The sequence below is a fragment of the Anguilla rostrata genome, chromosome 3 (genome assembly GCF_018555375.3).
Source record: "Anguilla rostrata isolate EN2019 chromosome 3, ASM1855537v3, whole genome shotgun sequence".
Lineage (NCBI taxonomy): Eukaryota > Metazoa > Chordata > Actinopteri > Anguilliformes > Anguillidae > Anguilla > Anguilla rostrata.
This window is the reverse complement of record NC_057935.1, coordinates 26,544,334-26,571,264: the sequence shown is the minus strand read 5'-3', so window position 1 is coordinate 26,571,264 and position 26,931 is coordinate 26,544,334. Positions and strand designations below refer to the sequence as shown.

Genomic DNA, 26,931 nt, shown 5'->3' with positions numbered 1-26,931 from the left:
GAATTACTGGTCACTTTTGTCAAAGGTACGGTGGTCACCCTTGTTTACGCAGTGAAATGCCGGAGGAGAGGGAAACGTGCCGGTGCGCTCGTGCGTCTCTGCAGACGCGGTCTATGCACTCCGTTACCGGGAATATTTCTCTCTAACATGCGATCACTGTGCAATAAACTGGACGAACTTCAGCTACTGGTGGAGAAGAACAGAGACTTTTCTTCATCTTCCGTTTTTTGCTTCACGGAAACTTGGCTGTGTGGATCGATACCGGACTCTGCGCTGCAGCTGGCAGGCTTTCAGCTATTCAGAGCGGATCGTGACACAGAGCTCTCCGGCAAAATGAAAGGTGGAGGTATTTGTTTTTATACTAACAGTGGCTGGTGTAAAGATGTTACAGTGATTATGCAGCACTGTTCTCCTGTTCTGGAAACTATTTTCATCAACTGTAAACCCTTCTACTCCCCCCGCGAGTTCGCTTCATTCATTCTGGTCGGCGTTTACATTCCACCGCAAGCCCTCGAGCAGGAGGCACAGCGTATGCTCGCCGACCAGATACTGTGTGTGGAGCGGACAAACCCGGACTCTTTCGTTATTGTCCTCGGCGACTTTAACAAAGGGAATCTCAGCCACAAACTGCCTAAATACCGCCAGCTCATTAAATGCCCGACCAGAGAGGAGAACACTTCAGATCACTGTTACACTACAATCAACTGTGCCTATCACGCCGTCCCCCGCGCTGCACTGGGGCACTCTGACCACGTCATAGTCCACCTGATTCCTGCATACAGGCAGAAATGAAAACTCTGCAAACCTGTTGTGAGGACATCTAAGAAGTGGACCAGTGAAGCTATGGAGGATCTTCGCGTGTGCTTGGACTGTACTGACTGGGATGTTTTCAGGACTGCTACCAACAGTCTGGATGAGTACACAGAGGCTATAACGTCATACATCAGCTTCTGTGGGGACAGCTGTGTACCATCACGCACCAGGGTTAGTTACAACAACGACAAACCCTGGTTTACAGCTAAACTCAGACAGCTAAGGTTGGCAAAGGAGGAAGCATTTAGGAGTGGGACAGGACGGTTTAAAGAGTCTAAATACAGGTTTAGCAAGGCGGTGAGAGATGCTAAACGACTGTACTCTGAGAAACTTCAACAGCAGTTCTCAGAAAACAACTCAGCCTCTGTCTGGAAAGGCCTCAGACAGATCACCAGCGCCTGGCTAACGACCTGAATGAGTTCTACTGTCGATTTGAAAGACATGACCCCATTCACCAGCTCCAGACCACCAGCTCCTCCTCCCCCATCTCAGCAGGGGCCCGGGCCTCTCCACAATTGCCCACCTCAGAGGCCCCCTCCCCCTCCCCTATCTCAATGACGACTCTCTCCCTCCTGGAGAGGGACGTTAATAGACTGTTCAAGAGACAGAACCCCCGCAAAGCAGCTGGACCAGACTCTGTCTCTCCCTCCACCCTGAAGCACTGTGCCGATCAGCTGTCTCCGGTGTTCACTGGAGACATGCCATGTACCACCCTGCTTCAAGACTTCTACCATTATCCCCGTCCCCAAAAAAACAAGGACCACAGGACTCAATGACTACAGACCCGTCGCTCTGACCTGTGTGGTAATGAAGTCTTTTGAGTGCCATGTACTGTCCCACCTTAAAACCATCACGGACCCACTCCTGGACCCCCCTTGTTTTTCATCCAAGTGTTAAGCACAGCTTTAATGAAGTTGCACTGTAACCTCAGGGTAATTGTTTTGCACTAAGAATTTATTGTAGAATATTATTTTTTGTTGTTTTTCATCAAGAATGAGAAAGAATATGACTTGTCTCAATACCTTAATAATAAAATTGCACTATAATTCAAATTTTGATTGTATCTATTGTAACTTGATTGAAATAATATGCTTATAATAGCTGGAGCCCAATTTATCGTATCATATCTTATATTACAGTATTGCACCGTATCGAATCGTATCGCGGCAGAATTTCACATATCGCCAAATATCGAATCGTTGCCTTTAAGTATCGATATGGTATCGTATCATGGTGAAGCCACACCCCTACTCACTCATGGACGACCTGAGAGGGATGTTTGGTAGGACGCATGTGCAGGTGGTGCTTTGTTTAGTAGGACGCATTCACAGGTGCATCTCCCAAAATCACCACTTCGAACGGCACAAGATTTTTAAGCACAGCTTTATTGCCTAACGTTATTTTAGCTAACCCTACCATGTTAGCATTTTGCCTACTTTTGTTAACCTAAGTAACGCGTACCACCGATACAGATGTATGGACACACGGAGGACAACAAATAGCGTTACAGAAATGAGGACATGCCATAGCTAGCTAGCTATATAGTTAGCCAAGTTTTAGTCATGACACTTTGTACTGGTGCGCCGTGGGTCTGGACGATTTCGTGCTTGTTAAGCCTATTTTTTGGTGGTTGGTGGTTTTGAATATTTAAAACCACCAAGAGTGATGTACCTGAATAAAGGTAAGAGCACTGATGCCCAAAATACTGATTTGTGTGATCAGTACATTCACAAAGACCAATCTCCATCTAACTGTTAAGCAGTGTAGGAGGAATAGAAAGTGTGTGAGAGAGAGATTGAGAGAAAAAGGGAGAGAGGGGGGTGGGAATAATATTAGAGAGAATGAGAGCAATATGAGACTTAATATCTAAAAGAGAGAGAAAGAAAAAGGAGAGTATAATACTTAATTTTGTATTATGCAAATCTACCCTGCACAAATCCCATGGACCACTGTTTCAACAACTCAAGTGAGAAAGCACTGCCCTATTTTCAAAAGCCCAGCCTCCTCTTCTAGGTTTAGTGCACTACAGTGCTCCTCCCCAAGGCAAATTGCTAATGAATCATTGAAGTTTGTGTTCGGAGGAAAGGGGGCTGGTACAATTGAACACCCTTAGCTGTCACTGAGGAACAGCCAGGGGTGGGGCACTCCCGACCTCCACCAAGGTGCAGCCCAAAACAAAGTGATCTCTCTTCTGCACAGACCAAGCGAGGAGGCGACTTCAGCTTTGCCGGCTCTAACTGCCCCCATGCCCTCACTGGTACCAGCTCTCTCACACAGCCAATTTGCTGGAATTTAAACTTTAGAGCAACTTTCTAATTTGTGGCCGTGTTATTTGTCATCATCATCATTGTAATCATCATCTTCAGCATCTTCATCGACATCCTCCTCCACGTCTTCATCAGCTACTGAAGGTACATGTTTCTGCATTTTAATCAATAATGCCAGTGCCTATAGTAAAAAATTTAAGCTTATGAATTCCAGTCCTAGAGTGATGCTTTATCTAGTTCTGAATCAAATTTTTACTACTACTGTATACTACTGTAAATTAATAATGTAATAATGTTTGATATATTTGAGAGAGATTAATAGGTTTATATGTTTCACTGTAATATAGTCAGTAAATACTGAAATTTAGATTTTTGGATCTTTTCACAAGTTTTTTTATATAAGCTCAGCTTTGCTTGAATCATCTGTATATCATGACCATTATGCATGTGTAAAAGAACTGGATTCTACATATTTAGAAATATTTAGAATCATTGAGAAAATGCTTCAATTGAAAAAATAGTATCATTGTACAGTATAACTGTATATAATAATAATAATAATAATAATAATAATAATGCATGAAAGTGGTCAGAATTTAATCTAGAATACTGGCTAACTAAAATTAGTATTTGACTACATTTTTGAAGCATGCATTTTTATGTTTAGTTTTGAGAAAAGAAAGGATTTATATAAGTTGACCAGATCTGTATGTGTGCATTGTGTTTTCTAGGTTTAGGATTTTAGGTTTTACAGAAGCTTAAAATTCCCTTAGCTGCAAGCTTACATCACATTGCATTTGTTAGTGGACCAGAGGTATTTACAAATAAATAAAAAGTAATTAATGAAACTACAATAGCTTGCAAATTTTCTCCAAAAAAGTAAAAATATAAATAAACAAAGCTTTTACTATCAGGGAAGTGACTGTTTTTCTTGTGTGCCTAAGGTGATTAAAATACTTTTTGGAGGCACTGCTTCCATTTAAAAATGTTTTGATGACTACAGTAGGTATCTAGAACTGCTTACTTTCATTTCCATACAATGTGTAAAAAAGTTAATTTAAAAAATGTTCAGTGTTAAATCAATGCTTACAGTGTACATATGGACACTATTGGACTTACTGTATATGTGCTCTGTTATAGTGGAATTAACACCAGACGTTTGACTGTATAGATAATCGGAAAAAATCAATGCCCCTACTTTAGAGAAACCAACCTACTGCTTTTCACGCAACAGAGTGCACTTCAACACTTCCTCTATGAGTTTTATACAGTATATGCGGCCCCAAGGCTAGATACTGTACATATAAGGCTAAATCCAAGCCAAAGCCTTTCTGAGGCTTAGCCTGCTTTTATAATCTACACTACCGCACCCCCCCAACCTCCCCCACCCCTCTCCCCCCTCACGTGTAAGTCTTGGGAAGGAGGGGCCAGGGTTCTGTACTTATCCTTTTACAGTTTCAGTCACTAAGATTCTTAGCCTCACTCACTTTCACAAACACAACAGACATTCTTACTGAGGATTTTCCTTCCTCTCTGTTTCATCCTTTGAAGTTTGAGATTGCTGTAAAATGTAAAAAATTGATTACTGGCAAGAAATTTTAATTTATATATGTTTAGTCTTGAAACATAATGCCCACTTCTTCCACAAAATCCAAATGATATGATGCAGTTAACATGCCGCTCAATCAGGCATGTCAGAAGCAACAATGTGCAGTTGACATTTATTTATTTATTTATTTTAAAACAGCTTTATTCAGACAGGTGTAAAACAGGGAGGATAACAGACAAAGAAGAGACCACACCTCAGAAAATTTGTTTGCAGCTTGAGAGTCCAGGGGACTTGATTTGCTTTAAAATTATTTTAAAATTGATTTATTTCAAAATGCATTTTAGAGAAACAATGAGCGAAACTAACAACAAATGACAAGACCTAAAGACTTAGTAGCTCTCTAAAAGTGGAGTCTTCACAGCTTCTATGATTAAAATCTTGCAGTGGTTGAGTGGAAGGTATATAATCTTTAAGAATTTTCTCTCAAGTGCAGCTATGTGAACGTACTGGGAAATAGATGCACATTAAGTTGGAATAATATGTCAGTAATTGGGTCGGGTGGCGTTCAGCATGTACAGTAACTGGGTCGGGTGGAGGTCAAAGCCTAGACCCTGCTCTAGAGCATTCATAAAAGGCACGGGGTGCATCCACCCTTTTGATCATCTCACATTTTCAACCACATTCCACATCATTTGAGCCCTGCAGCACCCCTCCTGCCATTTAGAAATTAATCCCCTCTCAGAATTCATGAATTCATGTCTGCCGACCTGCAGCGGTCCAGACTCGGCGCGCGGGGGAATTGGTGCGATTCTGTCAGCCTGTCACATGCTGCGGTGTGGGGTTTGTTTTCACACCACACTCCGTAGCGCACGGTTCAGACCCCCTGACCGGCATTAGCTCTGTCAGGGGGCTGTTACGTGTGCCTGTGTTGATGTCTCTTTTAAGAGAGGAGAGCTGCACAGTAAAACGTTCAGTGTTAAATCAGCATTTACAGAGTACATAATGGTCCCTATTGGACTCATTGTATACTCTGTGAGAGGTTACAGGATGACTGTACATATAAGTCTATGCTAAAGCTCTGTGTGCAAATCGCTGGTCAAGAAAAAAAAAATTGTGGGTGGGGCGTTGCTTAATGATACTGTCACCAGTGGTTGCAATAAAATAAAGACTAAAAACCCAATCCCATCAATCAATTTCAAATGGATTTATGCAAAAAATGTAATAACTGTTTCACTGTTACACTAACATCTTTTCAGTTTACCGTACTTTATGTTATACAGACTTTGTAATTTAGCTATGGGAACTCATTCATAAAGCAATGCAGTAAACATTTCTGAGAGCAATATTTAATTAATATTGGCTTGGCTTGTAGCTTGCAGCTACTTGGAGTGGTCTCACGCCTAACAATGGCTCTGACTGTACCAGTATTCATTACAGTATACAGTGCACTGGCCTCTTCAGCCCTATTGCTTATGTAGCCGAATGGTGGACTTATCCACCTATACTCATACTATTAGTTATTACAAAATAATAGACAGGTGAGAACATATATGGAGGAAAAAGAACTTAGTTTTTATTTTTCCTCCAGAGCAACAGAGAAGTTACAAGCATCTGACTCAAGTGGAACACATATAGTAGCTCACATTTATTCTAAGCTATTCTCTCCTTCTGGCCAATCAAAAAGAGAGGATGTGATTCATATATTTCTCGGTCAGTCCTGCTTGAAAAAGAGATGTCAATGTCACATACCCAGTCCTGTTGGCTGACCATGCTTGAGGCAAAAACACAGTTTTGTCTTTTTTTTATCACTCCTCCTGTGAACGAGACATTTATTCCCACGGTGAGAGCAAGACCTCATGGGCTGAGCTGTGACACCTTTAACACAAAAATAAGAATTCCCGATCCCGTACAGAGGCCCTTAGGATCATAAGAAACTCTAAGATAACCACGTCCCATAGCAACAGCCGTCAAAGAGCCTTACCAATGCAGCCCTCCTGCTTCGGGGGCAAAGACCATAAAATCTTTGGCATCATACAGGCCCCCGTGACTCCCTGGGATATCCATCTTTCCTGCCATCTCGACTCCAGTGTCCTGGGCTGAACTCTCTTCTCACTCCCTCTTTCCTCATTCGTTTTGCTCTCGAACAAGAGGCCTCTTCATAGTGCGTATGCTGAGGGCATTGCCCCAGTGGACAGCGTGCAGAGATGGATTTGGTGGCAACAAATATTTAGATATCAATTTTCCAGAATCCAGCTGCGTGACTTTTTTGACACGTCTCTGTTGAAAATGTATATTTAGGTTTAACCTAAACATAATACTAAATTCGCCCTCTAGGCCATTGAAAAGTCAGCACAGTCACGTCATGTACTGTGCAGGTCCTGTGAGCGAGGCTGTGACCCTCAGTGTATCTGCGTCATGCCTGATGTACGACTTGTTGTGCGGTTAGCTACAGTGGTTATGTAGCTTCCAGTCACAGCACTTAACTGAGCTAATAATGCCTTCATTGAAACTGGCCAATGCTGGAAGCTGATATGAAAAATTATGACTACGGTTACACTACATTTCCAAAAGTATGTGGACACCCCTTCTAATTAGTGGTTTTGGCAATTTCAGCCAAACCCATTGCTAACAGGTGCATAAAATCAAGCATACAGCCATGCAATCTCCTCTGACAAACATTGGCAGTAGAATGGGTCATACTGAAGAGCTCAGTGACTTTCAACATGGCACTGTCATGTTATTAGCCATTTGTTTTGGTTAGTATGATCATGATTTCAGGAATGAGACGTGGAAATACGAGTCCTGTGAGAATGCTTAAAGAGCAGTCAAAACACTTTAATGAGGAATAATTATTTTTTTGTTCATACTGAAATACAAATATTTGTTCATTGCATATGTACTCCTTTGCTGCGATCATTTACTTCCGGTTGAATGTGACTATCCCTTCAAAATATGCGGCTGAACATGTTTAAAACTCAGATCCATGCATTGCATCAATATGCATTCAGTGAGCTTTACAGCATATGGATTGGTCAGCTGATATTGTGGGTTTTTTTAAAAACCTTTCATTACCTCTCTTCCATCATATGTATGGGCCTCTATGGACATGATCGATATTATAAGAACAGGCCAGGACTTCCAAAACTTATTTACAAATGTTGACCAACAGGGTGGCCTGAATGCTTTGATGCACTTTATGAACAAAAGACCCCCTGATACTGTACTGAGCTGAGAGTGCATTAGAGAATTGGCTGGTATTGTGCTCAGAAAACAACTTTGTTTGAAAACGTTTACTCTCTTTACAGACAATGTAAGGGAACTGCAACGGGTGGTGAAATGTCACCAACTTCAACTCTCTCATATGTGGCTTTTTTCAAAAATGATTCTGTTCTTTGTTCTGGAAACCCATATTATGAAAATGTCAAAGTGTGGAAGAAGTATGTGGACTATATTTTTTTGATCTTTGAAGGTTCTGTGGAGAATCTACTGCAATTCTACTGCAACTACTGAGTATTTGAATTCCTGCCATGAAAATTTAAAATTCACCATCACTCATGATAACAACAGGTCAGTTTCCTGGATATTTTGATTATACCTGAGGGTAATGGAATTATTACTGATCTTTATTGAAACGAAACAGACAAATGCTCTTCTTTGCATGGCCAGTCTTTTCATCCCACAACCTTGAAAAAGGGTCTGCCCGTTAGCCAATTTAGCCGAATTCAGAAAATATATACAGAACAATCAGACATACACAAAGGGGCTATCCAGATAAATGGATTAGTACAACTAGAGAGCGATATGCCAATCTAAGTCAAGAAGACTGTCTAAAAAAAGAGATTAAAAGATCCTTCAGACCAAGGGATTAGACGTTATCTTCAATACTCTGCTTTGGATAAAGAATTTGACAGCATCATTAAAAAACATTGGCATATTGTCAGCACTGACCCACACCTTTCAACAATTGTTATAGATCCCCCTAAGATGATTTACAAATGTCCCCCAAACCTGAGACAAATGTTGATTAAATCGAAATCTGAAATCTGAACACTTTCCTGAATAATATGCCTCACGGTAATTATCGTTGTGTGTCGTGCACAATGCAATTTCACAACTAGATGTACCACCTACACCCACCCAATAACAAGAAAGACAAAGAAAATATACTGAACCATTTCATGTACCACCAAAAATGTTATTTATTTAACTGTTAAAATGTCCTTGTGGCCTTGCTTATGTGAGGAAAGCATCAGGACCACTAAGAACAAGGATTGCTGAACATCGATGTTCCATCTATACACAAGACCAGCGTATCCCAGTGGCACTGCATCCAGTGTCCTCTTTGAGATAAGTAGTCATTGAGCATGTTAGGGCCCCAAGAAGTGGGGGGGACATTAATAACATATTACTCCGTATAACAAAATTTATTTTTTCATTTATACCCTTCAGACTATCTTCCCAGAAGGCCTTAAATTAGGACTATGACATTAGACATTTTTTTAATAGAATTTCATATTGATCCAAATGGGTTTAAAGTCTCTTTATGGACGAAAGACCTGTATATCTTTCAAGGTATACATATTTTTCCTTGATTAAATGAATTAGTATTCTCTGTGACGTGTTGGATTCATCATGGTGTGTTTCATCTTATTGCTTTCAAAAATATTTCTAAAAATATCTATGTAAAAATACACTTAGAAAAAATATATCTAAGGTGTTCATGATGATTGATTATATGTTTACTCCATATAACCAAAAGGCAGATAGTCTCAGGTAATACCTGGTCTTGCCTAACTCCACCTCATTCATGTTAACCATCAGATGGCATGTCTTATGGTATATATGTATGTATGTATGAGGGTGTGAACATTTTGTAAAATTTTACCTGATGAAGATCCACACACGATTGAAACATTGATTTTTTGAACAAATAAGTAAATAGCAGTAAATAGTTAAAAACTAAATAAAATTAATGTTTGGTGTGACCACCCTTCGCCTTTAAATCTACATCAATTATCTTAGGTACACTGTCCGGCAGTTTTATAAGAAAATCGGCTGGTAGGTTGTTCTAAGCATTTTGGAGAACTTGCCACAGTTCTTCTGCAGATTTTGGCTGTTTCACTTGCTTCTGGCTCTCCAGGTAATCCCAGAGACCCTTGATCAAGTTTTTATCTGAAAAGTAGTCTATTACTTAAAATTTTTACTTGATTAAATACAAAATTAGTAAATTCTTGTGACGTGTTGGATTCACATTTGTTTCATTTATGCCTTCAAAAATTTTAAAAATATCTATGAAAAATACACTTAGAAAAAATAATCTAAGGTGTCAACTGAGATTGATTATATATTTACTCATATAACCAAAAGGCAAGATAGTTCAGGTAATACCTGGTCTTGCCTAACTCACCTCATTCATAGTTAACCCATCAGATGAAGAATTGTCTAAAATGAGATATATGTATCGTATGTATGAGGTTTGTAGAACAATTTTGTAAAATTTGCTACTGATGAAATCCACAAGCATTAAAAATGATTGATTAAATACTGAACAGAATAATGGTGATGATAATGAGATGAGATGATGAAAAGTTATATAAAGATTGTAATGTGGTAAACAATAGATGCTTTAAACAAATGACACTAATGTAAGTTTACATACTCCATTGAAATCTTTACTATATCCCTCAAAGAGCAGAAGTAGCAAAGAGTGAATTTACACATAAAACACCATACAGAAAGGTGCATCAATGAAATCACAGATTAAACATTATAAAATACAAGTAAAATAATTACAAACGTCTGTTTTTAAGGTCTGCGATAGCCTCTTAAAATCATCCGGGGGCATAAAGTAGTCTTATTATTCTGTCACGAGTGGGAGTTATGCTACACTTTAAAAAAGCAAAACAAGAAATATTTAAATTTTTAATGCACCTGAAAAGCAGTCTGCAGTCGGCCCCCAGGTTGCCAGATAAATTTCTCTGTTCTGTCTGTCCATTAAGAACCCACCATGCCCAATACCCCGTTTAATGATAAAACATGGCCCTGTAGATGAACCGACCATATTATGTCAAGTACACAGAAGCGCAAAATGTACCTATATTCCCTCAGCACCAACTGTACCCATCAGAAATCAGGTCTAAAAGCAAGCAGCTAAATACCTGAGAATATCAAGCAAAGGATGACCTAGAACTGTGATCAGGGCGGCAGGATGTTCCAATGCAGTTTGAAAACCTATGTCCTCAGACTGAATCTTTGTTTCCTTAACCCTCATGCTCTGTTTTGGTGGTCCTGTAGGACACAGCACAGCACCGACAGCACTATGTGTGTCAGTCACCTGATTCATGATGTCACTGTTCGGGTGACTGAGTGCGTGCAAACTGGCGATCATAAACCTATCCCACATGTGAGCTTTAGTTTGACCTACTTTAAAAAAATGTTTTTACTTACTACAGTTGAAATGTCTCTTATGGTAATCTTCTTATATCGCACAGTAAGTTGTCATCAGTCATTGTGCTCATTGGCCAGGATCTCAGGCTTGGTCCAGGGACCCCTGTGTATGCAGGTTTTCATTTCAACAACATTCTTGAATGAAATCATAGTTCAGAAACATGAAGAAGTTATTCAACAGTTGTTTGCTTAAACTTATTAACACAATGCATGTTTGGCTTTGACTCTGAATTCTTCATTATCTTCCTGACAGCTCAGTTTCAGGGACCAGGGGTCCACAGTTTCAACAATTACTGATTTCACCTTTCTCTATAATTCAATAAATCACACATTACATGAATAAAAAAGTTAACATTAATCCTGGGAATTCAATAATACGTTTATTCTCCAGAGCAAACATAAGTGTTTCTGACATAATGAGGCATGAAGATAGTAAATCATCCCTGAAAAGACATCAAAGTGTCAAAAGTGAACAATTAATAGTTTGTTATGATCCAGGGGTTGCAATTGTGGTGGGAATGAGAACCAACACACACGGGGACCCAGGGCTGAGTTTGAGAAGCCCTGGCTCATAGCTTTGTGTTGGAGTTAAAAATTCTGCATACAAAAATAAATGTGATTAAAATAGCCTACCCACTTTTATCAGGATGTGCTAATGTGTGTTGTCAAAATACTCAAAATACTATAAATTATTCTACAGATGAGCACTAGCTACTGTAGGAAGAAAGCTTGCCCACAGCTCTAAATAAAGGTCCACTGAAGACAAGGAAGGGCTGCTGCAGCTGTAGGAGACCCTTTGTTTATCTCTATTAAAATACGCAGTGCAGCCAGTGGGGAAAATGTATACAGCTCTCTACCACCTTCAGAGGAGCACTAACTGTGTGCAAAGTGCATGGATCTTTGAATAGCAAGAGAATAGTGTGTGTGTGTGAGAGAGTGAGTGAGTGAGTGAGTGAGTGAGAGAGAGAGAGAGAGAGGAGAAGAGAAAGAGAGAGAGAGAGAGAGAGAGAGAGAGAGAGAGATGTTTTTGCTTTTCCTTGACATTACCACAAGGGGTCATTCTACACAAGTCATATTTCCCCTGTTCAGCCTAATGAGGATACTGATGTTAAATGAATTCATTGGAACTCATCATGCAATCTAAATTGCATGTAGAAATACCAGAGGAATAATGTAAAAAGTAATTCTCATGTTATTAGTTACACCTACAGAGATTAAGACATTTAGTGAACTGTAATTTTACTGAGTTAAAAAGCATAATTCTATGCACTGAATTCCTAATTTACTGTTAAAAGGGAAGCATGTATTTACAGTTAAAATGATTCATTACCTAAAGTTCAAATAGTATTTAAATTTGTCTTGTTTAAAAAAAAAATGGGTAAAATATATTTTGAGATCTTTAAAAAATGTATTATTTTATTTGTGTATCAGTTATCTACTTTTAAAGCTTATCGGAAATGATCGGTTTATGTCTACAGTTACTGTAGCCTGAAGGGGGAGCCTACATGAGGACAAATGTGAGGCCCACTCAGTAAGATGGTTCTGCATCACATCCTGTCTGTGACTTAGAAATAGAAATGGATCCATTGAGAGTCAGAGGACCTGCAGCTTAAATCATAGGAGCATTATACATACTTACAAGACATTCTCCTCAAACCTCGTGATTTCCTTGACATTGCAGGATCAAAATATAAAAATTCTAGCAGGCTGTTCAAATTAGCACAACAAGACAATTAACCTCAAACCCAGAAAACAGCAACAGTGTAGAAGAAATAAGGTTCAAGCCTACATAACAGGAATGATTGCAAAAAAAGATAGAGACACTACAGCTGGCATTTCCATGCAGCAAAAACACAGTGTGGCCAGTGAGCATGTGAGTAGTGACATGAATAGTACTGACTGGGGCCATGTAAGATACCTCCCACCCTGTCAACTCTTTCTGCAGACCAGGGAATTAAAAATTCTTTCTCTCCCCTGCCCACTTTCTTAAAACCCAGGCTTTTTGTAAGAATCCCCCCTGTCTTAAATACATCCCATTGTCTCCAAAATTATATACAGTGAAGACTTGGTTCAAAGCTTGAAATAGAGCACATTTTTACCAAAATGACAAAATTCCAGGACCTTATATCACAGGTAGTAGCTGCCAATGTTCAGAGCATGCCCTATAAAGGGTTGATAAAGGTAACTTTTGGAGTAGCTGCAGAGGGAGCCGATGTCAAAGAACTGGTTATTCTTATGCTAGTAATGGAAGGCAGATATCTTTCATACCCAATCATTGTTTATGATGTTTTTGAGCAAATAGTAAAAAACCAATGCTGTGAAACAGTCAGATACAACCAAAAGGGGACAATTACTTGATATTGTCAAGATGACTTTCCCTGGCCTAAAGAAGAACAATGTTGAAGCCTTTATTGAGCTAGTGAATGGCGAACAGTCACTTGACTGTGTTGTGAGGACAACAAAAGAGAAAGTCAATGTACCTAAGTGGTCCTCTATTCAAATTGAATGTAAAGTACAGGTCCAGCCCCTAAAAAAAGATGCTTCACTTCTTTTAGAGCCTGACATCAACCCCAATTGGGCCGAAGGTCTTGAGTTTTGTGAGACCCTTGTAAAGTTAAAGAAGGGTGTGCCACCCATTATTGTCCTTGATGTTTATAACCCAAAAAATCATGACACAACCTTAAGTGGGAGAACTGTGGTTGACACATTACAACACGTGCAGGCTGTGTGTCCATCTACTGTCCTACAGGAGTCCAAAATACACTCTCAGATGTTAGTTAGATGTTAATGCTAAAGCAGACTGAGCTTGCTACTGAAAATGAATGGGATCCATCCATTGACCTGAGCCACCTCAATGAACATAAGAGGGAAACACAAGATGCTACACGAGGAATGTGCCTCCTTTTCTAAGTCGGGTGCATAGAGTAATTGAAACTCAGTATCTCATTGAAAGGTGCAGACCCTGTAGCACGTACTTATCTATCTGTGCCCAGACCGCTCTATAAAGAGATTACCTAGAAAGATTACCTCCATGACCTTATTGCACAGGGATGAGTAAATAAATCCAATTTGCCTTCCGCCTCACCTGTTGTCTGCATAAGAAAAAAAGATGACAGTCTAAGATTTTGTATATATTATAGAGAATTGAGCAAAAAGCCCCATCCAGACCATCAACCAATCCCTCGAGTGCAAGACATCCTTGACGGTCTGGGGGCCACTCATGGTTCTCACTATTAAATCAGGAAAAGGGTTTTATGGGCAAAACAGTAGGCCTTTGTCAGCGTTTGTGACTCCTTGGGACCCATATTAATGGATCTGGATCCCATTCGGATTGATGAATGCCCCTGCAGCCTTTCAACTCTCTATGGAGGAATATAAGGTTTGCGAGATGGCATCTGCATCCCCTACTTAGATGATACCCTGGTCTTTAGTAAATCATTTTAGGATCATGTAGGTCATGTCAGATAAATACTATGGAAACAAAGGCAACAGGATATCAAGCTGAAACTTAGTAAGTGCGAATTGTTCAAGTGAACATAGTAAAATGGAACCAGCTGATGGCATTGATTTGAGAGCTCTGAAGGATACGTGACTGAGCACTGTAGGACAGTAATGGGTCTACTAAGCTATTACTGGCGGTACAATAAAGATTTTTTTGAATCGGTCTTTATAACTTGCTGAAAGGAACAACAGAAGATATCAAAGGGTCACGTGGACTAATACACATCAACAAATCCTTGAATAGTTAATAGACTGTCTGGTTGAGCTGCCTGTATTGGGGTTTCCAGATTTCTCACAACCATTCATCCTTCATGCTGATGCCTCAAATCAAGGCCTCGGGGCTGATTACATATTAATTAGGTTCTCATTGCAAACAATGTAATTTGGTCATGAACGCTTCATGTTTGTTGTAGGCTACTGGATGTTACATGCAACTATTTGTACTTGAAACTTGAAGCTATTTTGCAGCTTTGAATGGGCTTTTTGTGGGCTCAGCAAAAAGATCAATATCAATAGCTAACGTCAAATTTGATGACGGAGAAGAGGATAAACTGTCCCAATTTTCCATAACCGCTGATTAAATATAAGTGGAAATGGAAGGTTCATAGTCTAGGGGTAGTTAAATTATGAAATCACAAAGGAATGTACAGCACTTAAATTCTGATTATGTTGACATTAATACATGTGTTTTGTGCTGGGCTACCACTGTTAAGACATTTTCCATTCGAAAGAAACAGCCAGAGTAAACAACTTGTGTATTGTCTTGTGTATTCTTTATTCATTCTCCCCATTTAAGGGGGGTTACACTTGCATATGCAGTGAACAGTAAAGTCATTACATTCATTGTAAAAAAAAAGGTTATAGCATGTATATCATCTCTATTTACCCCTTTCCAAATGACCGTGTCTGTGATCAGCAGAAGATGAAATGCAATGCCATCTGCGACTAGATAATCATTACATTAGGAATATTCAGAATAATATTTAGTTGTGATTTCATGATTCTTATATTTATGTCTGTATGAAATGATAATACATGTTTTATGTTGAAATTGTGTATTTAAAAAAAAATTGAAAGCGGACAGTCTGCCCTCATTTCACATTTTTCGCTTTATTCAGCCAGGTACAAAGTAGAAAGAGTAACAGACAGAGCAGGAATCTGAAGGTGTCATGGCAGGGGATCAAGACCCCCCCCCCCCCCAGCCACCTTCCTTACATATCACTCTAAAGCACAAGCATCACGGTCATTGAACCCTCTTTCAAAGTCACTTATATCTTTTTTCCACCTGTCAACGGGGCCTGCTCAGAATTTTTAAACATGCCGCAGAGCATGATAGGATGTTAATTGCTTAATTGTATCATGCAGCACACCTGAATGGAAGCATCTGCATTCGTTATGTTTTTCCACACATCTATTTAGGTTTTTCCTTTAATTTGTCACCTGTCTGTATGTCACCATGTTATTTTTAAAAATCTAATCAGTGGACTCTACTGATTAAAATGTACACAAAGTAAAGGTATCTGCAGTTTTACAATTAACAATCATTTTTAATTGTTGAAGTTTATTAATTAAGTGGTGCTTGTCATTGGAGAAAACACTTGATCTACCCCTGAAATAGATCATTCAGATGAGTGGGGTCATATTTTAATGGCCAACACCACTACACAGTTAAGCTCATTTCATATGGAAGATGTGTGTTATACCCTGAAAATTAGATTTAAAATATCAACAGAAGGCTTTTTAAAAACCCTACCCAGAACTGTTGATATTCACAGTGCATAGTCTCAGACAGCTGTACTGACATAAACTCATCACATTTTCTTGGTCATTACCTTACACGCAACACTCTTGTCTCTCATCAGATGCCAACATGCAATTTATTTTCAAGGATTCTTTAGCTCCATATTCAATTAAGAAATTGGCTTATGTCATCACGGCAGCAATATCAAGCTTCTTGATGCAATGACACCAAAACAGCCCTTATAGACATTTTATATCTTCAAATATGTTGTAATATTCGAAGATATAAAATGCAATATTTGAATTCAGATATATAATTTGTAAGTGTTCCCATATATTGTGAAGTGTTGCAGGTAATATACTGCCAATATACTACAATTCATTATTGTCTAAACTATACTTCAGATAATAAATAATACCATTTACAGTATATTCCTTTAAGTTCACTTGCCACATACTTTCCTCAGGTGGTAAAGGGAGGATTATAAATGCACAATTAAAAGTTTGCCTTGTTCAAAGAGCATACAGAGTGCGGGGTGAGAGGAGTACGATGGGGGAAGACGCCCCACTTAATTACAACATAGACCTTCTGCCAAATTAGAACATACAGTATCTGGACATCATTTTATCTTCAGTTCAGTTTTATATGATGTTTCTGCCTAAACCTATATACTTTTAGGAAAAATAAAGGTAAAACAGTGGGCAACTTTGTTGTTATAGTACAAAAACGAAAATCACATTAAGGGGCACCTTGCGGCAGTAGTGCCCCCTGTGGGTCACCTTGCTCAACTGGCACCTGATTTTTATAGACCTAATAATCTACAGTTATTTTTTAAAAATAAACTGCATCAATTTACAACACCAAATACCCAGTTTTAAATAAAAATTGAGTGACTGGATCATGTTTAATTGTAATAAGCAATAGCCAATGAGAAATCGCAGTAAAAGAGAAACATTTGAAATATGAATTTATTCATGAAATTATACATTTTATGCAAATTGATCACTAATAACAATAGCATTTAAATGAATTATAATGTTAACCACAGATTAAAACAAAGCAATATTACAGCAAGTGACCTAGTAGCTGGCTAATGCTAGTTAGTGCCATTACAATGAACAGCAAATAATATTTTCACTTAACATGATCGCATGGGTTTCCTCCGGGTACTCTGGTTTCCTCCCACTGTCCAAAGACATGCAGGTAGGTTAATTTGAGACTCTAAATTACCGATAGATATGAGTGTGTGTGTGAGTGAGTGAATGGTGTGTGTGCTCTGCGATAGATTAGCAGCCTGTCCAGTGTGCATTCCTGCCTCTCGCCCAATGCACACTGAGATAGGCTCCAGCACCCCCTGCGACCCTGCCCAGGGTAAGCGAGTATAGATAATGGATGGATGGATGGCTTTATCCACTAATGTTCCTCAAGATGCATCCCATCTCTGCGGGCATTTTTTGCCACAAAGGGTGTAATAATACACATTCATCTTTTCTCTCTCTCAAATGAATTACTCTTCCCAGAATCCCCAAGAATAATTTAAAAAGTAACTATTCATAAAAGGCTTAATACAAATATACAGATCTCTTTTTTCTGGTGACAAATGACATCAACTCATCTCAAAGAGGTTCCGATGATCAAATAAATCTCACAAATATGATGAGCCAGATGAAAAGTAGATATTCAAAAGAGTTGAGACATTCAAAAAATGTGATGAGATGAAATTTGGTGCAATCTGTTGGTCAGGAAGATGAAATGATGGTAGGGAGGGGGAATTACCCCAGGATGTGTCTTCCCCCACGTACCCCTATATGTCATATAAATCCCTGGCTGTTCCTATTGTTTATGCTTGATAGAATTGTAGCAATAGCTAACCAATCACTTAGATCAGTGGTGTCAAACTCGTTGCCATGGAGGGCCGTGTGTATGCAGGTTTTCATTCCAGCCTCAGATCTTGATTATATAATTAGTTAAATTATTTGCTGAATTAGGGATGCAGGTTTGTGCACAATGGTGACCCGACGTCTATGGTGACCCGCATTCTCTAAATAAAAATTTTCGTATATTCTGTGCTTCAATGCAGTTAAACGCATATGGCTGAATGAGTAATTGGACTCAATTAAGGCAGCATTAATTGGTTGGAATGAAAACCTGCATACACACGGCCCTCCATGGCAACGAGTTTGACACCACTGACTTAGATTGATGCTGTTTTATGGCTTGTTTTGGATTTTTATCTGTATGTATTAATGGTGTTTGGTTGTACTGTAGGTTAGTACAGTTAACTTGAAATTAATAACTTAGAAGGATGAACTTCTGTTTTCTCTTATTGTAAATAACTCTGAATGAGAGTGTCTGGTAAATGAATATAATATCTGAAAAACAACGCTGCTATTGCAGTCATGCTATGCTGACGATATGAATTTTGCGAAATATTTTTGAGACAATCTTTTTTTGCAATATATGAAATTGACCCTGCTTTTCTCTCCTCTCCTCTGCTCTGTGCCCAGGTTCCATTACTAGGAGCCATCCTCCAGGATGTATTTGGAGAACAAGACCAAGCGGGAGGTGGAGATGTCGCAGACGGTCGCGCAGAGCCACCAGGGGCGGAGCGGTCGCGGGACCTCGGACGCGGTCGCCGGCAACTTCGACGAGCCCAGACTGCTGAAGAGCTTCTCGGAGATGATGGAGACCCAGAAACTTCAGCAGGCCGTGGCGGCGGGGCCCCCCGGCCACTGCGTCATTTACGCCAAGGACTTTGGCCCTGTACGAGAGGAGGAAAGGTGAGAGAGGGGGCGTGGAACCTCTTGCTTTTCTGACTTGTACTCCGTGAGGCCAAAGAGATTGGTCAAAAGGTTTTTTCATGCCGTTTTTTCTTATTTGGAATACCAGATTGTATTCGCCAGCTGTAGCCCCTACACAGGCCATCACACACTCTCCACCCAAACAAATGATGTCACATTGGAATACACAAGTTTAGGCTGCACAGACCTACAGTAAGTTGGGGGAAGATACACTACTTCACATACAGCTTGAGCAAGGAGGCTGTGGGCACCTGATTTACCAGCAGGGGTCACTGGTGAGCAATGAAACACAGATTTTATACCAGACAGTGTGGGTTTTTAACTTATTTACCTCTCTCCCAGATCTCACCGCATAATGACCCATACAGGGTGAGCACGCTGTGAAAATAAACATGCAGATTTGGCCAGGTTGTTAGCATTAGGGTATCTCTCTCTCTCTCTCTCACACTTTTCTCTGCATCATGTGGCAAATGTTGCAGTCATTACCTGCCACAGTTCCCCTCGAAAAGCCAAATGAGGGCTTTCATTTGAATAATGTCCCATAGCATTGAATTTTAAATTTAGCTAGAAGTGGTTGTGGCTTGTGTCTTGTTTTGCACAGCACAAATTGCCAGTGGGACCTGTGACCTTGGAGTAATCTTGTGTGGTCATCCATTATGGAAATTGAATATATTCAAAGATATTGTTAATATGTGTAAAATGTAAGGATACATGTGTTTCACATCAATGATTTTTTTCAATTAACTTTTTACACTTTTTAATATACTCAACACAATGTCTTCAACCTATTCTGCTCTTTATGTATAATATATTTCTAAATACAGCAGCATATTCCATTTCTGCAGGGGATAGTAGTCAGTGGTCGGTGGTTCATAGTTGTGGTCTGTGGTAGAAATAACCTGTTGAACCCACTTCATTTGGTTCAGGTCTGCTTGCTGAATGTTTGTTTAGGGGGCCAGATAAATTGTGGGTGGTGGGAGGGGGTCAAAATTGTGTATGCTGTTTATTACCGTACTCATTTTTATTGTGCATATTTGAAAACACCTTGCTCTTTCAGCAACATCTAGCCGATGATATTTTTTAGATTTATAACCATTTGTTATACTTTAATGCATGCATGTTCTATAGCTACCGATTTTTTGGTATCATAGGCTTTAAAATAATTACAAAAGGGATAGTATACAGCTAGCTAGCTAAGTAGGCTCATAAAGATTTAGAATGCAGTGAATTAATACTTTTTTTTGTTTTAATGTCATTTTAACTGTGGCTGCTGTTGAAGGATAAAGATATCAGTTTTTTTATTGTAGCCATTTTTCTAAACTGATTTCACCATGTTCAGGGCACTTCATGATGAACTAACTGCATAGGCCTGCATTGCTTATTGATTTTTAAAAATTCTATATCATTGACATCATCCCCAGTTTTATACACATGCACAGTCACATGCATGTGGACAGAAGGTTAATATCAGACTGCAACCACTGCTGTTTTTTGGTCAATTTTTCTTTGAGATTTTCCCCATAACCTCCTCCCCTCATTGGTGATTATTGTTAACAATGAGCTACAGTATAATCGCACACCTTTAACTATATCATATCCCAATTATGAACTACTATACAGCCTGCAACTGCATACAAGGTTTCCTCCTAAATAAAGGTATTACTTTGACTCGTAACATGACAAATTTTCAGTAATATTCTACTCTAAAAAGGATAAATGGTAACATGAAACCATAGAACACAATTTCATATTACTGGTAAATAATAACAAAGGTTGACAATTCCAAGTATTTTTGTGGCAGTCCTCTCCCCAGTTTGTCACAGTGACAGCATGGCAGCAGGAAGCAGCCCAAATGAGCAGGACGCTCTCTTGTTGCTCAATAAGGATAATAAAGTAACAGTATTTTTCTTTAATGCTACCCTCTACTCTCAAAAGGATAACAAGAACCATAGAACAAAACTTCATGTTACAGATTACAAAATTTAAAAAAAGATTTATTTTTCAGTATTTATCCACATGTCCAAAGACTAAAGCTTGGTTGAATGTATGGGGCGACATAGCTCAGGAGGTAAGAGCGGTTGCCTGGCAGTTGGAGGGTTGCTGGTTCGATCCCCCGCTCTGGACATGTCGAAGTGTCCCTGAGCAAGACACCTAACCCCTAATTTCTCCCAATGAGCTGATTGGTACCTTGCATGGCAGCCTTTCACCGTTGGTGTGTGAGTGTGTGTGTGAATGGGTGAATGAGAGGCATCAATTGTAAAGCTATATAAATGCAGTACATTTACCATTTACCATGCAAGGTGGCAGCAAAGTGAAATGGCTGTCTATAAAAGGGAATGATTACACATCGCTGTCAATCACGTAAAGCTATTACACTGAACCTTTTGACAGTTTTCAGCAAAAGAGAAACAGCAAGCACTTTACAAACCAAGGTCATGGGTAAAAGTATTTTTGTATGTTTTCCCTTGTATGTTTTTGTATCTTGTTAAATTAAGTGAAAAGTCAAGATTTGTGGGGAAATGCCGCCCCATGCCCCCCTAGTTCCGGCCCTGCTATGCAGTCTGGTGGGATCATGCAAGCCTTGAAATGCCTTCTAATGTGGTTTTCCACCTAATATAAACTTTATTAGTATATACAAATATATTTTAAAGATGCATAAGAGCAGTTATTGCTCCAAAATTTAATAATCATGTTAATTTTTATATGTTTTTTACACTGCAGAAGCACAGCAGCAGGCTGTATTCATGTACACAGGGGAGTGTGCTGATTGAGTTGTTCACTACAGTAACTTCTCTGCTTGCTGTATTTCTCACTGAGAACAATGTAAACTATTGTGTGTAGTTATTATGTATAGCCATCATTCTGAGGGAGGTTATTTTACGGGCATTTCAAGGCTCGTTTTCATATTATTATATATAGTGGAAATTATTTAATTATTTTTTGACTTACAGCTTTGCAAATAACATGTACTAGTTCTGTGAGCATGGACACAAGGGAAGTACACTTAAGGATTAATGTGAAGCTGAAGTAATTGTTATTGTGATCTTTTTCAACTCAGATTTAAGTCAATATTGGGACCTCAGAGGTCAAGTTTGAATCTGTCTGCTGGCTAAATACAGCCTTTAGTAGAAGCAGTGATAATGTCAAACAGAAGCAAAGCACTCAAGAGCATGGAATGTGAGAGGAATAGATATTTAGTTTTCATTGGCACTTGAGTTTAATTTGTACTTTCTTACTTTTGTTGCTGAGTACAGAACTTCATTAAAGGAAATTAGTTCACCCTTTTATTTGCTAACATGTCATTGAAAAACAAATATGTGAATATAAATTGTATGGCAATTTGAAAGAAAAGGCATTATGCTACATTTCTATGCATGCATGCACAGTATGGAGGCTAAAAGATAAGAGACTGCTGAGTAGAAAAGGACCAGTTGTGGCCATGCGTTTCAGGAAACCGTGACCTTTCTCCATTATTCTGAAAGCAAAATTACAGTATGCTTTTCTCTCCCGAGCTGTCAGTGTTGCTGTGGAATGGCACAATCTGTGATTGTTAGAGTTATCATCTCATCTGAGAGAGCTGTGGAGGGACGTGGCTGTGGAGTCCAGGGAATCCTGGGCATCAAACTGTTTCATGAGTGTAAAATGGTGGGGGATCTCTGTTCATTTCAGTAAATGATTGTATTATGTCCTTTTTTAACCTTTATTTAACAAGCTAGGTCAACGGAGAACTAAATTCTTTTTTTGCGATGATATCCTGGCGAATGAAAGTAGGTAGGGATTTCATAGCTGTGGTGACTACCTAGCCAGATGCAGAGAGCCTGTTTTGGAGGGGGTGGAGGGTGTTGTCTGGGAATTACCGCATTCATATGTAGTACTCATAAGGTAATATGAGTACTACACTATTACTATTAATGTATTAAAATAAGTTGCTTGCATTGTTAAAATTGAATTATATAGTTATTATATAGTTATATGTATTGTTTAATAGGTCACAAATTGAATAAGCATTGGCTGCATTTTTGTGTGCCTTCCGTGTATGGTTCAATCACAAATTTAGCTATTGATAGACTTTTCTAAAGCTGGAATACCTCGTAATGTTCGCTGAAAGCATTCAAGTCAGGTTGAAAGTCGGACGGCTCGTTGACCGAATTGGTGGTCTTCATTTAATTTATAGCTGGCTACAATACTTCACTTCCACACCAAAAAGCCAACAAAAGCAGTCCAAAACAAGATCCAGTCCAACTGGCTCAATGCATTGTATTTCCATGTTTGACACATGTACATGTTACTGTACATATTTACGTTACACTGAACAGAATTTTGATGATGGTGTGGAAGTGAAGATTTTATTTGTGACCAAATATTTTTCTTTTTTGAGTGTGATAATTGGATAGGGAGACAGGAGAATTCAAGACTTTTTTGTATTTGTGCTATGTTTTTGGAATGTTCTCATATGCCTGCAAATAACTGTGAAAATAACTTCCTCTTGAGGACAAACTACATATCTATGTATATTTCTGTCCTTTTCTGCCATATTGCCATATTTTCAGATAATGTAAATAAATAGGCTTTTATATATTTGATAGATTCCATATGTTTCAGTGGAGGGTTTGGATGGGTATTTCTGTGAATGGGTAGGGAGGTGGAGGGGAGGTGGTGTTCAGGTGTAGAGTAGCTTGTCTTCAACCATGTCCATTTAGCATGCCTCATCTGCACCCCACACTCTGTGTCATTTATTACACATTTATTATGTATGCATTTAGTTATGTGTCTAAAAACAAAATGTCCATGATGTATTCAATTCATGCATTTCAGTACCTGCGGGTTAAATACGGTTTACGTTATTAAACATGATACTTTCATTCTTTGTCCTCGTGAGGTTGAATACTGTTAGCCTATTACTTATTATGAGGTATCTCACATACATACAGAACAATAAAGGAACAATAAAGCCAGCCCTTGCAAGTGAGAATGGATGGGACTAGCATGTGTCTGCATCTTTAATACCCATAGCTGGCTCTGGTGGAACCAATTAACTTTTCCACCAGCTGCAATTTTTATTGTGGGGACGGCCAAGGGTTGGGGCTGGGGAGCAAATGTGTCTACCCCAGTGTCAAACTCACTCCTACGCCCCTGCACAGGACTCTAAAAATGCATTATACAATGGGCTTCCTTACCTCATTTCTCTCTCTGAACAATTCAGTGGCTCTGTCTGTAGAAAGACATCCAAATGCACATTAATGTTTTTTTGCACTTAGATTGGATAAATGGGTATACTTGGTAGGAAGGAAACGAGGGAAAACTGGTATTCATTTTTAATTGTTGGGTTGTTGTTCAGTCAACAATCCCCAACGACAACCAAACAAAATTGCTCTATTAACTCATGCATTTTGGTTTTGGCTTCAGAAATTTCAGATCTATGGGAAGCTAGTTCTGCCAGGAAGAGAATGGTGATGTGTCCATGTGGTAGCATGTCCCTTTCCTTGCATCAAACAGACCCAACAAGAGACTGTGAATGGTCCTCTCTCTGTGTCACTGTATCTCCTGAGTTTTGGGGGTGTGGGAGGGATGTGCACGCCGGGATCTTGGGCCCATTCTGTCAGCGCCTGTTGCTCAGTTTTGACACTGAGACTAGCTGTGATGTACACATGGCTGCTTTTTAAATGTATTTATAATCCAGAACTTACCTGTGCACCTCAGTATGATGAAAAGAACTTGTCGCAACAGAGGAGTTTGTTGTTCTGCATCTCCTCACCACAGATTAAAGTCAGCCAGGCAGGTGTGTTTCATTAAAAATATCCTGAATTGAAAATGCGTGTGTTCTGGAGAGGCACAAGCTGATCGAGAAGCAAAGTGAACATAAATCAACAAAATAGCTAGATGAATTAGGACACCTGGTATTACATGTTATTAAGTATGACTTGCTGTATGATGGAAACCTGCATCTTTTCAGTGGCAAAAAGGTTCCGTTCTTTTGTTTTTGAGTAAACAACATTGGTTTATGCAGCCATTTTGTCTCTTATCTTGCTGTTCCTCTGAAAGGAGACACACATCACCTTCCCTTTGTGTGTGGTAACAGATTCTTACATCTAATGAGTCAGATGTGGATAATCTTGCTTCATTTTTTTCCAATTAGTGCTAGAAGGCACTTAATGAACCAGGCACCTGTTGTATATTTCCTTTCATAAGGCTCTACGGTGAATTTAATTATGTTTTTCCCTCTTTAAAGAAAATAAGCTGGCGGTTTTTGTTTAGCAGACATTATTTTTTACAATTATTTCCTTTTTACATATTCTCTGTGAAAGTAGTTATATCAAGATGCATGGTGTGCAAATGCAAAAAATACTACACAGAAAACTGTGTCAAGATGAAAGCTCTTCTATTGCCCAACTTGAGAATTCCCTGGATTTTGCTGGTCTTAATGGGGTCTGTATAGCCCCATGCCATACAGTTTTGTACATACTGTCTGCCTTTATTACCCCATTAGCTGTTGGAAACCCATCACCAGGAAATGACGGTCCTCTGTCTCAGTTTCAGTAGCTCGTCTTCGCCCATCTCCAGCACCGCCCTTGTGGGTATTGGGAAAATGGGATTATCAAAATATATCTCATTTTCTATAAACAGAAGGTGGATGCTGGCCAGGTTGAAGCAGAATCAATACATAGAGCTGATGTACAAAGCATCGCATAACAAGCTGCGATGCTGTATAAAAATGATCATTTTTCAGATTTTTAATTCAAACTACCTTTAAATCAAAATAAATAGTATGCGTTACATTTATATGGTAGACACTTTTATCCAAAGTGACATATAATAATTGCATACTGAAGGTCATTGTATAAATAGGCATTGTGCACCATTTATAATAGGATGTAAACCAAAACATCCTGTGGGGTGAATTACTGTGTGGACGCTTTACAGAACACTTCAGAGAGCATCAGTTGGACATCCTGCGAATCACATGGTGGTTTGTAATTCTATTGAAGAGTTTGTTCATTATAGCCTTTTGCAAACATTAGTTTGGCTACATATTGGCAAGATTTGGCACCATATTCAAGAAGATTAAAAGTGACACATACCAAGTCATGGCTAATATTGGATTCACAGCTGTGTAGTAATCATGTCTTTTAATGATCCATTATAGCTGAAGAGATTATAAATTGGACTGCACTCATGAAGGCATTTAAAGGTGCAGTATGTAAGTTTGTAGAAATGAGCAAGAGCTCAATTTTGAAAAAATAAAAATAAAATCCACCCCCTCCCCTCAGCTCTCCCCCCAAAGCCCCTCCCTTCAAAGACATGCATGCTCACTGCCTGACATCTGACTACTGGAGAGAGGAGGCATTTGTCACCCGTTCTATCATAATCAGTTGGAAGTTGCAATAGCCAATATATATGGTTCATATAAATCGATGTTTATGTCATTACTCCAAGGTGTTGGAGTAATTTGCATTTTAAACAGTTTTAGGGTTTAATTTAACTGGAAAAGTGATCTGTATGTCTTCATGTCAAATTATTTGTAAAATATAGTTTTAAAGGTTTTAAATGCAAGTGTAATATAGCAACAGCATTTCGCTTGGCTACTGAGACCATAGATACAGCCGTTTGTCACCAGTCACTCATACTGTAGCAACTACTTTAATGGCTTGGCTTTCATGATCTGTAGGTCTCAGTATCAAATATAGTTTTGAAGCTTTTAAATGTAAGATGACAAGGTAGCACTGAAGTTTTATGTCGTTTGAAGGCCAGCCAGCTTGTAACCAGTCACCAGTCACATCACATCAGCAGCTTTTGTGGCTACAAGCTGATGTA

General features: G+C 39.1%; 1 protein-coding gene across 1 annotated transcript in view; it reads left to right on the top strand.

Moving 5' to 3' along the window:
* The first annotated feature begins 2,775 nt into the window (after positions 1 to 2,775).
* The window catches only part of oca2 (oculocutaneous albinism II), a 134,665-nt gene continuing 110,509 nt past the window's right edge, over positions 2,776 to 26,931 (top strand). Inside the window, exons 1-2 of the mRNA XM_064326993.1 lie at positions 2,776 to 3,224; positions 18,826 to 19,098. Coding sequence (XP_064183063.1) covers positions 18,854 to 19,098 — 245 coding nt within the window. The 5' untranslated portion in view covers positions 2,776 to 3,224; positions 18,826 to 18,853. The remainder of the gene's footprint in view (positions 3,225 to 18,825; positions 19,099 to 26,931) is intronic.